This window comes from Myotis myotis, unplaced genomic scaffold, assembly GCF_014108235.1.
Source record: "Myotis myotis isolate mMyoMyo1 unplaced genomic scaffold, mMyoMyo1.p scaffold_m19_p_3, whole genome shotgun sequence".
Taxonomy (NCBI): domain Eukaryota; kingdom Metazoa; phylum Chordata; class Mammalia; order Chiroptera; family Vespertilionidae; genus Myotis; species Myotis myotis.
In genome coordinates, this window is record NW_023416335.1 from 136,670,972 (window position 1) to 136,683,026 (window position 12,055).

At 36.2% G+C, this 12,055-nt stretch overlaps 1 protein-coding gene across 5 annotated transcripts in view; it reads left to right on the top strand.

The window, feature by feature from the left end:
• Positions 1-10,553, top strand: part of PPFIA2 (PTPRF interacting protein alpha 2) — a 176,050-nt gene extending 165,497 nt beyond the window's left edge. For 4 of the 5 annotated variants that reach the window (XM_036300686.1, XM_036300688.1, XM_036300687.1 and 1 more), the window contains 5 exons: positions 1,419-1,594; positions 2,439-2,507; positions 6,337-6,496; positions 7,645-7,736; positions 10,130-10,553. In XM_036300686.1, the coding sequence (XP_036156579.1) occupies positions 1,419-1,594; positions 2,439-2,507; positions 6,337-6,496; positions 7,645-7,703 (464 nt within the window). In that variant the 3' untranslated portion in view covers positions 7,704-7,736; positions 10,130-10,553. The remainder of the gene's footprint in view (positions 1-1,418; positions 1,595-2,438; positions 2,508-6,336; positions 6,497-7,644; positions 7,737-10,129) is intronic. The other variant, XM_036300690.1, reaches the window with a different exon arrangement.
• The last annotated feature ends 1,502 nt before the right edge of the window (positions 10,554-12,055 follow it).

Below are 12,055 nucleotides of genomic sequence, written 5' to 3' on the forward strand. Positions count from 1 at the left end.
TAGCCCTTGCCTGTTGCTCAGTGATTATAGCATCGGCCCTTGGACTGAAGGGTCCCAGGTTGCAGGCTTCAACCCCCCTGGGGCACATGGGGGAGGCAACCAATTGATGTGTCTCTCTCTCTGTCTTTCCCCCTCCCTTCCATTCTTTCTAAAAATAAATGGGGAAAAATATCCCCAGGTGAGGATTAACAAAAAATTTGAACCTAATTGAGATGAAGGAACCTCTATGGGGCTGAGGCATCACTTTCTGGCTTTAATGTTATACACAAGAAAACCTCACTTGGTTAAATGAATGCATTAAGACAAACTAGTAATGCTTTTGAAAAATGTATATAAATATACTTTCTCACCTTCCCTTCAAAAAATACTACCTTGCTTTTTGCAGGTAAATTAAATTGAAGAAATTGAAAACTAATTTCCAAAATCTCCTTTATACTTTTCTAAAAAGGTGTACATTTCATTTAGAAAGAAAAAAATGAACAGAGAAACTTACTTGTACTGTAATAATAATTTATGAGTTTCATTTGCCTTTCTATAGGATTAGGAAAATGTTTCCATTCCTTTTTCTAATGTCCCCTTAAGTTCCTTACATTTTTTTCCTATGGAACATTCTATTCTTTCTATTTTAGTCATTGTTATATAGCATTCTGCCAACTCATAATGGGAAGAAATGGAAAAAAAATAAAATACACATTTATATGTTTTCGTCTAAAAAAGGCATTTATGATATTTTTCCCTAAAGGTTTTAGTTTTTAAAATAAAATTTAATGTGTTTCATACCTCAGTAAAATACTGCTTTTTAAGCTAATAGGAAAATCAGCATGTGATTTGACTGAGTGATTGATTTTTGCATCGGTATGTGATTTTAAATAATAAATTGCCAAAATAGCAGGAAATATCAAATTAGCTAGTCCTTGTTTTATCTTGCTGCTTTGGTCTCTGATTTATTACTTCAGGTGAAAAAAAAAAAGTATCTCCTAGTCTATCTGAAATGTTTACATAGTGGTTCAAAAACGCCATGACGACCCTTTCTAGGTTCTCATTTTGCTCTCTTTACTGAAGCTATGTATCAAGAAATATCCCCATCTGGTGGCAAAAATATTGAACTTCAGATAGACTCCTGGAGCTTCTAAATGAAAACAAGAAACACAGACATTGTGTTCCATGTGATGGAAGGGGTCTCATATCAGTGACAACAAACTCTTAAAAGTGACATTTTTCTAGATTAAAAGTACAAATGGTTAGTTGTTAGAACAGTAAATACATGCAACCTAAGGGGTCCAGCCAGGTGCATTAGGGAGTGGATAAAGAAACAGCATAAATGCTGACTTGGCCAGATGCCTGTGGCCCATTTCAGCCAGTAGTTTTGTTTATTATGCAAAATATTGCAGCCTAAAATGATGCACCTCTTTCCCTAGATGTGTTGGTGTGGAGTAATGATCGAGTTATCCGCTGGATCCAAGCAATTGGCCTTCGAGAATATGCAAACAATATCCTTGAGAGTGGCGTGCACGGCTCACTGATAGCCCTGGACGAGAACTTTGACTACAGCAGCTTAGCTTTGTTACTGCAGATTCCAACCCAGAACACCCAGGCAAGCCCTCTGAGCCCTAGCGGCAGTGCCCTCGTTTACATCACAACAAGCTGAACTTTAGGGGGGGAAACGTTGGCGGGGTATTAATGATTCCTAAGGAGATTTAGCTCAAATATGTCACTGGGGCTTTCATTTCAAGTTACTGAATTTCTATCCAAAATAAAATCATACAATTAAGCTGGAAGTCATTTGGAGATTATGTGGTCCAACCTCGCACCAGAATGCCAGATTCCCCAAAACAGTGTCCCTGACAGATGGCCTCGGTCCCTGCCTCTCTTAGAGGCAGTCATTTCTATTTACATATCTGAATTATACAGACACTTAGCATCGGGAATGCCATGGACTCCCAAATCTGGATAATTATTTGAATCACCGGAGTTCCTTAAAATTTTAAAATAAAACCTGCAACCTGTATTACAAGCCTAATAAATCAGGTATCAAGAGATAAGTCACAAGAATCTTACTTATCTAAAAGTTTTCCCAGTGGTAATCATTGACCAGGTTTGAGAACTTCCTGCCTAGACTTGTTCAAAATTCCGCAGTCTAACCTCACTTTTTAGTTTGTTTTTATGTATTTCAAGGTTTATAGAAAAGTTTCCATTTCAATAGAGTAGCAAAGTGAGGACATGTGTATGAGGCTCTCTTCTGTTCATAGATGAAAGCAAGTTGCCCTACCTTTTATTTATAGGTTAAATTTACAATGGCTTGTAGACATGGAGGAATAAAAACTTAAGACTCCATAAATGAGACAGGGTTTGGAATACTTTCTCAGATAAATATAATCTCTATTTTTTTTAAATGCAATGTGACGTCAGTGTTGGTGACTGTTATTTGATGTCAACAGGCCAGGCAGATTCTTGAAAGGGAATACAATAACCTCCTGGCTCTGGGAACGGAGCGGCGACTGGATGAAGTAAGTCCTTATCTCTCATTCAAAAGGATCTTGTGAGTACAAGCAAAATGGCCTTCAAGGCATAGTACCCCAAAATTAATCAGATGCTTGCTCCATGGATAGGATCTAGAATTTCCCCCAGTACTGTTCCTAAATATTACATTTTATTACTCATTTTATTTTTGAAAGAACTTCATGAATTCATAAATGTGATCATATCAACGGTTAGAACCACTAAGATGTAATCCAAAACAAGACTGTTTTTCATGAGCTGTGAATGCAAAATAGCATTAAGCGACAGTTTTTAAAAATTGTAAGTAATGATAACACCAATCCTAATAAGTTTAGCTTTTAATAAGAAATGTGCTTATTTCTTAAATATCAGTATATCTTCACAGGAAATTTTAGGATATTAAAATGAAGAGAACGTCTTTGAATAAGTGGGGAACTTTTCATAATTTTAGGTAGCAATATTATTGAGTCTTCCTTAAAAACATAATAACATTTTACCAGTTGTAGGATTTGAGTGTAAGAATCCCTCTACATCATATATGCATGTTTAAACGATTTGAAAAATAATAAACATCTAAGTAGCCTCCTGAGATGGAAGAAATACAAGGGACCTGGCACGGTAGCTCAGTTGGTTAGAGTGTCATCCCGAAATGTCAAGGTGGCAGGTTTGATCCCTGGTCAGGGCACATACAATAAGCCAATAAGTTCATAAATAAGTGGAACAAGTTTATGTTTCTCTCTCTCTCTTTCTCTCTCTCTCGCTTTCTGTCTCTCTCAAATCAATACATTAAAAAGAAAGTGGGTTTTTTTTAAAATAAACATAAAAGAAAGAAATACAAGCGATATTAGCAGACTCTGCTTGATAGTCACTGTGAACTTTAATAGCCCTGAGTTTTACACTGTCTCTTAGGAAGCTGTGAGGAAACGTGAGCTTGAAGAGATGCATACTTGTGTGTCACAAAATGCAGCTCTTCCGTGGCTACAAAGAAAAGCTGATTAAAATAGTTTTGTGAATGAACCCAGAAAACTCTAGTGATGCAATAATTCCACATCCAAATGGACAGGGCCGATGATCTTGTTATTATAAAACCCAAACTGCCTTTGTGGAGGAGGTTGTAGGCCAGTAAACTCTACAGCCCTGACCTCAGTGAACTCCCTATAAATTCATACTCCTGTCCAATCAGGATAATGAGTAATATTTTTTTAAAGCCAGTTAATATTTAACTGATGTTAGTTGGATAAGTAGGTTGATTATCTTTTAAATCCTTATTATTAATTGCTGAATAAAAGATAGTGTGCATACACCAGTACACATTTTTAAATACAACATTCTTCTTGCTTAGAAGTTGCGAAAACATTGTAATAAAAAGTACTAAGAGCCTGTCATGTTGCTGCATTCTAAAATGCAGACTGACCTGAAGGAGCTGTCTGGTAGGGACATAGCCTGGGTGATTGATAGAGCTGCTTCCTGAAAGTAACAAGAGGAGAGTTCTGAATGGAATGTGATTATCTGCCTTTAAATCATACAGCTTCTTCTTATTATTGTTAAAGACACAGCAAATGATTTTATCATTCAAACCCTTTATTATCTTCTGTTTTAGCTTTTTGTTTGTTACTTTTTGGGTTTTTTTTGTGTTGTTGTTTTTTTTGGGTTTTTTTTTTTGTGTGTGTGTGTGTTTTAGTATAAACAAATGGACTAAACAGCTTGCCCACAACCAGAGTGGACTTGTTTCTGGGGTTGATCACATTCAGATTCAACTCAAATAATTTGAGAACTCATGTGCTGACTTCAATTGAGAGGATATATTTTAACCTCATTTCATAGATTTTTTTCCCCATGATGTTGCTGCTTTATTGTTTCCATTAACTTTCTGCAGAAACACTACGTGGAAAGAGCAGAAGTCAAGAATCATAACATGATTTAAATTATTAAATGTATGGCTTTATTTTTGAGCCCTTCACTCATCTGTATATATAAAAGCCTAATATGCAAAGTGTCCCCTTGGGAGTTCCACTGACCAGGAGTTCGATCGCTCGCTATGACATGCGTTGACCATCAGGAGGCGGTGCAGAATGAAGGAAGGCCCTGGCTGGCAGCCGGCAGCTGCGAGGGACCCTATCCGTGCACAAATCTCCTGCATGGGCCTCTAGTACATTATAAGAGTTGTTATTCCTACAATGGAAAATAGTGTTATGTAGAACTGAAGACTCTGTGTTAATGCAACAACTTCTCCAAGACTCAAGAAGTCAGAGAGGCCACAACTGTGAAACTTTGCTTCTTTTCTGCATTAGTGAACACTTGGAGATCTAGGTCAACGTAAAACCAAACAGAGGAGGAGTAGCAGGCATTTCTCAAACTGTAAAATGTCTACCAAATCTAAACAGAATTTAGATATTGATAATAAGAATTCTAAGAGAGCAGTTGATATATATCATTACAAGTGACCTTATGTGTCACTTAACTAAATTCACAATCTATGATGAAGAATCCCTTACAATGTTACTTATTTATAACAGTGATAATTTGAGCTGAATGTCAATCATTCTGTATGTTAAAATGAAGTCACCTGAGTTAGTGGGTCAACCATGCATACTTAGCTATAACTTCAGGAAATAGACAGTCCTTCCCTAGATGAGAAACTTAGTAATATGAGAAGAGAAGATCTATGTGGAATGGCTAATATTTTCCTTAGAATTAGATACAAAAATGATATTAATTAAATGCTAAATTACATATTGGTGCTAATCAATGTAGAGAAAAGAATTGTGTCTGTGTAGGTACTTTATGTATGCACAGAGAGGGCAAAAAAAGTATCATCCATATATAATAGAATCAGCAACTAGAATTACATTTATAAAACAGCAACCAGAGTTATGTTATGCTTTTAGTGGCATCTAAAGGGAACATGCATTTATTAAAATGATGTTGCTCAGGCTGCACAGATTTTTCAACAAATAAAAAATTAATTCTGTATCAGCTAAAATCTAGTATGTGACAAATTGAGTTTCTTACATAGAATATGTGTTATAGTATCCTATATGAGCCAGGCTGTATCAAATATAGATTCCTATAACACATATATCTTGTACATATAGAAACAACATTTATAAAATAGATATTCAAGTATATGAGCCAACACTTATTCCACTAAGTATATTGTAGCATAAAACCAGTTTGCATAAAGTGCAACAAAGTATAATTTTTGGAAAAATGTTGGGATTTTATTTTAGGTTTTCAAAGATGTTTCCTTTTATAGATGACAAACCTTGGATTTGAAATCATATGAAAACTTTACAAAAACATTTGTTTCAAACTTCCTGCATTTTCATTTTGTAATCAAAATAAAGCATAACATTATATATGTACTAGAGGCCTGGTGCATGAAATTCATGCACTCAGAGGAGGAGGTCCCTCAGCCTGGCCTGTGCCCTCTCACAATCCAGGAGCCCTAAGCCGTCATTCGGACATCCTTAGCGCTGCTATGTAGATGGAAAAGGCTCCTGCCACTGGCGCTGCGCTTGCCAGCGTGAGCCTGGCTTCTGGCTGAGCAGTGGTCCCCCTATGGGAGCGCACTGACCACCAGGGGGCAGCTCCTGTGTTGAGCACCTGCCCCCTGCACATTATAATGACTGGTTGACCTGTCTACTGTCTGCTCCCTGGTGGTCAGTGCATGTCATAGCGAGCAGTTGAGTGGCCTTAGCATATCATTAGCATATTACGCTTTGATTGGTTGAACAGACCACCAGACACTTAGCATATTAGGCTTTTATTATATAGGATATTTGATGGGCTGAATGTAAATAATCAATGTTCCACATTTTAACTCTGTACTGGCAGAGCGATGACAAGAATTTCAGGCGTGGGTCAACCTGGAGAAGGCAGTTTCCTCCCCGAGAAGTACATGGAATCAGCATGATGCCTGGGTCCTCAGAAACATTACCAGCCGGATTCAGGTTAACCACAACATCTGGACAATCAAGGAAAATGGCGACGGATGGTACAGATGTTTTGCATTTCTGCTTCTAAAGTCAAAAGCTCATTTTGCAAATGCTAGTATCATTCTCTGACCTTGCATAGCTTTTTGGAATTGTTTTCTTGAGTTGGTTTGCTTTGCTTGAAGTTTGCTTTGCTTTCATCAGACCAGACTCTTTTGCAAACTGCTAATGCATGAACTCATGGCACTTTATTTACATTTAAACAATGATTTATAATATCCTAAAAGAAAAATGTTCACATCTAGGAAGATTAATAAGCATCAGCATGACTTGTGTTTCTTTTCTATTCCTAAATTAAATAATTTGTTTAATTAGAGGTAGTAATTGGAAATTAACTCCACTGTCATCCACATATTTGAATATTTCAAGTTTTATATGTCACCTTAGGAACTCAGACTCATCAGATACTCTCACCTTTGACCGAGGTAGAAGGCCGTAAATAAACAAGCACAACCATGAGAAGAGAATTAAACAAACACGAAACCAACAGTCATTTCCCAATGAGCACTTCCTTCTGTGGACATTAGAATTGTGTTACCTACTTTCCAAAGGAAAATAGCCATTCTGGAGGAGAGACAACTAGGCATGCAGCCACAACGTTATTTCTGTTTGATAAGCATCAAAAAGCAAATAGCCCCAGTCTATTATGGCAATCACCTGGAACTGTTTCTTCCCGAGTTTACAGTTATCGTGGCCTATAAAATTCATTCCCGCATAAACTGTGACCTTTGATTCACATGTTTTCTAACTTGTTAATATTATGGAACATGCTAGCAGAATTTATGAGTTATTTAACATGATTAAAATTAGTGTAGAACCCCTTCAATACTCTGAAGGGAAAACACCCACCCACCTAGATCCTCTAAGAGCCATCTTTGCTTTAAAAACAGACGCGCCCTGGGGAGCTGCTCTTGTTGCAAATTTCATCTCAGGAGAAGGCACAGCTTGAAAGCTCAGTTGAATCGCTTTGGAATACATTTTCATTCGTGACTTGGTCTAGCAAAAAGGAATGTGAGTGGCTTATATCTGAGAGAAAGAATGTCTACTGATAACTTCAGGCTCCCTCTATGCAGGGAAAAGAAATCTTTCTCATCTGAAATTCTGTACTCAATCGTCCAAGTCCCTCTAAAGCCCTTTTCTCCATTTGCAGTTGCCTCTTCAAGACTGCAGAGGTTAGACAACTCCACTGTTCGCACATACTCATGTTGACAAGCCACTCAAAGGAGGCAGCACTGACTTGCTGTGAGTAGTTTTCCTTGGCTGACAAAAACCAAACCACCACAAAAATGGAACCTCATAGACTAGTAAATATACACAATATTCTTTGGTACGGCCTAGCAGAACAGAGGTGAGATAACCCCTTTGAATTGCTAGAGGGTGGAAAGGAACCTATATTTTAACTCTTCATCTAGGATTTTCTATCATCATCTGTCTGCTGTGGTTCAAGGTCTGTTTGTTGGAGACCTGTCACTATCTCAGTACACACCAATGGGTTGCTACCACAGTCTTCTACTTTTTAGTAGCATAGTATATTGACGCTCATAGCAATATTTATTGATGAGAGTTTGGCACTTACAGAAAAATACACTTATTTTTATTGCTTAAAGTATTACAAAGGGTATTACATATAGAAAAATACACTTTTAAGTGAGTATTTTAATAAGGGAACCTGAAATACGCAGGGAGTGATTTTCAGAGTCAAATAGTGGCAGACAGGAAAATGATTTGGAGATGATTTCATTTTAAAAATAAAAACATAACTGAGAACTTTGAACTTTTAGTATACTGTTTTTCACCACTATGATTTATATTTGTTGAAATTAAATATGAATTTTAAGTATCTCAGGCTTAAAGCATAGGAACAGAGTTAAATTACTTTGTAAGGATTGTGGACAGGACTAACAGAAAACCTTGAAATTTAATCATAAGGTATAACGCATGTGTAGTTACAGAAATACTAGTTGGTGGAATTGACTTGCAAATCTATACCAAAATGGAGTTGCATTAGCAGTCTTAGAAAAACTGGCTTCCTAGATTATAAATGTTCCAAGCACTCGGGGGAGGAGGTCCCTCAGCCCGGCCTGTGCCCTCTCACAATCCGGGAGCCCTAAGCCATCATTCAGACATCCTTAGCACTGCTATGGAGATGGGAAAGGCTCCTGCCACTGGCACTGCGCTCGCCAGCGTGAGCCTGGCTTCTGGTTGAGCAGTGGTCCCCCTATGGGAGCGCACTGACCACCAGGGGGCAGCTCCTGTGTTGAGCATCTGCCCCCTGCACATTATAATGACTGGTTGACCTGCCTACTGTCTGCTCCCTGGTGGTCAGTGCATGTCATAGCGAGCAGTTGTTTAAGTGCTCATAAAACATTTTTTAACCCAAAACTGTACATTACCAAAATACTTTACCATTCACAATGAATTAATATTTTAGAAAAATACTTGCAGAGCAATATTTAGAAGAAAATATATGCACAGAGAAGGGAGAGGAAGCAGTTATAGGCAGAGGAACAGCTCATCTTGTGCTGTTTATTCATTGCCTTGAACGAAAAGCTCCACACAACTTATTGTTGGTCTTTGGGGCTTAATTTAGGAGCTGATATGTTGCCTTATTTAGGTCACTATTTGAAGCTGCTGATGATAAAATAAAAAGCCTTCAGATAAGAGATTTAATTTCAGAATATAAAACCATAACATTAAAATTTTAATTGCAGTATGCAATTTGTCATCTAATTGGGCATGTTCTAAAGTATATAATAATTTGACTAATTTGGCTAAATGAGCAGCTTTTTAAAATACTGTTTGGAATAGCTTCTATATATAACATAGTTTTCCCAGAAATGAATACTTCACTAAGTTACAAATGTCTACTTAATATGTTGAGTAGTGCTTGCTTTTTAGCTCTTGACTGATGGGTAGAATAACTCTTAACTATTTGCGATCTGTATTTTGTGCATGGCATTCAAGTTCATATTTTCTAGTTTTTAACCATTCAATAGGAAAAAACTTATTTACCATAGGTTAATCTTGGACAACTAATTTTTATTTTGACATAACATTAGTAACTTTGTCATTAAAATAATTTAGAACATTATTTATTATTTATTTTGTGTTAGGAATAGTAATTGTGGGTTTTCCTAAAAATATTATGATAGGAAAAAGTCAATGATGCTACATCTCTGACGCAGATCCTTTAGAATGTTATTTATTATCATTATATTACTGTCATAATTAAACCAACGTATCTCCAAAAGAGCTCTAAAATACTGGTAAATGAGCTAGAATACAAATCTATTCCAAGGAATAGGCCAACTATGCCCAATTCATTATTAAGCAAGCTGTAAATATTTCAAAGGGACTGCTGACATTTTCTTTGAACACCTTTTTTTTTTTAATATTCCCATCATACTTTCCACAAAAGTGAGCAAATATTATTTGTTAAGCTTGCCTGCACAGAATTGGAGAAGAGCAAATGTTCATTACATACAGCTGTTGGTTACATCCTGGATGATATCCTGTTCATTATCTCTTAGGACAGGAGGAGGCAGGCTGCATGGCTGCAGCCTGTGTAATGGGGTAGGGAGACTTTTCAGTCTTGGACCTTTCAGTAAACTAACACTGTCCATTGAATATTCTAGATGTCGTCTTTTCGGTCTACCCTACCTAAAGTGCACTACCATCCAAGAAGACGAGCAGTGAACACCTTTGTGAAAACTGAATTCTAAGGAAATAACCACAAGTAATGGTTTATTAAACTGAAAATGTGATTTTGGGGGGAGTCAGATATCATGTTTGATTAGTTCACTACAGTTGTAAGAAAATGCTTAAGTCATTTGAATAATAAACATCATCCACATCATAACTTCTGTACAACAGATGCTTTTATGAAATGGAGCCACCTGTTTTTTCATGTTTTATTGTAATATACTAGGCATTTATGTATTACTGTGTATGTATTTCTTTTTAAATGTGTAAGTCTTATGTAAATGGATATAAATATGATTTTTTTAAAAATAAAATATATGGTTCATGGAGTCTCAAGTGCAAACATTTGACAATACCAAGTACTGTTTGTATTTTACCATTCCACCATTTTTACAGTTTTTGAATTATAACAGTCAAATTGGTATGTTTCCTGGAAGCATGTTTCATGCCTCCACATGTTTCACCTTCAAAGTCTGTCAATACTTAAAGCTGAAAACCTGCCTCTGATCATGTAAAAAAGAATGATTTAACCTGGAACTGGAGCCAAAAATAGACCTTTCAAGGCAATCAGGGATGTCCTCTATCTTTAGAAATAGCACTGTGATGGCTCGATCTCCTTTTCAATACAAGACAAAACCAAACTGTTTACAAGAGTCAAAAAGATTATTTAAAAAAATTTATAAAGAAAAAGACATTATCTTCTCTTGTTACCTGTGGACCAATAATTTTTTTTTTCTTTACTGAGAACCACATGTCCATTCAAATATCTTGAACCGCCAGCAAGAACTGTTCAGTGAATGTCAACCACTGCAAAGTCCCAGGCTCGTTTCCACTGGAAGAAAACAAAACCCCGCAACCCTCCCCCTTTGTCAGTGTACCAGGGCAGTAGCCAGAGTCATGTCTAATGTTATAAGCTTTTAGCCGAGATGGCCTTGTTTCGACTTCCCTGAAGTCAGTCTTATCAGAGGAAAGAAATGAAAGACAGAATGATTAACATATATAGTGTATAAAGTATAGAAGAGTAATCTCTTCCCTGTGGCTTTATTTGGTGGTGTTACTGTTGTTTATTCTTTGTTTATATGGGAGATTTCAGAGTAAAACCTATTTAAGAATACATTTATCTATCTGCTGATTTTCTGCTGTTTGATCTTATTAAGTGCAAGACCTGTCATTAGTAATTTCATTTTTGTATTTAATTTGCTATGTTTGCACGTACATTACATTTGTTTTGATGTCTACTTTTGTTTAAACAGATTCAGTCATAAAGTAATGGTAACAAAAGCCCTCTCCATTGTCAATAAAAAGAATACTTCCAATTCTCTGTTTAAGCTTTGTTTTCTAGTCACGTAAATTTGAACAATTTACTGAATATCATTCTTTTAAGGAATCTCCTCAAAAGTGAGTCAGCCACAAGGGGGAGTACTAAACTTGCTTATGAGAGTGATTTTACAATTTTCTGAAAATGTTGCCTGGGCAGAAACAATGGAAAAGAGCTTTTTAAGCTCATCTGAACATGGGGATGTTGATTCACAGAAATGAAATATAATATAAAAACTATGATATTATAACAATATAAACTACATTTGTATCTACTCATACAGGATTTAATCACAGAAGTTTCTCCCCTTTAGAGATCATAAGCAAGAAATAGTAATCATTTATAACAGACTCAAATATATAGGGATAAAAAAGATCCATCTATGTGTCTCAAAAAGCATAAAATACTCTTTAATTTATAGGATAATATCTTTCAGATTCTAAAATCCATTTAATCCACTTAAAATTCATTTAATGAGCGTCTAGCAATATTATACATTTTCACATAATTAATAATCTAAGCCTTTACAAATACAGTTTTA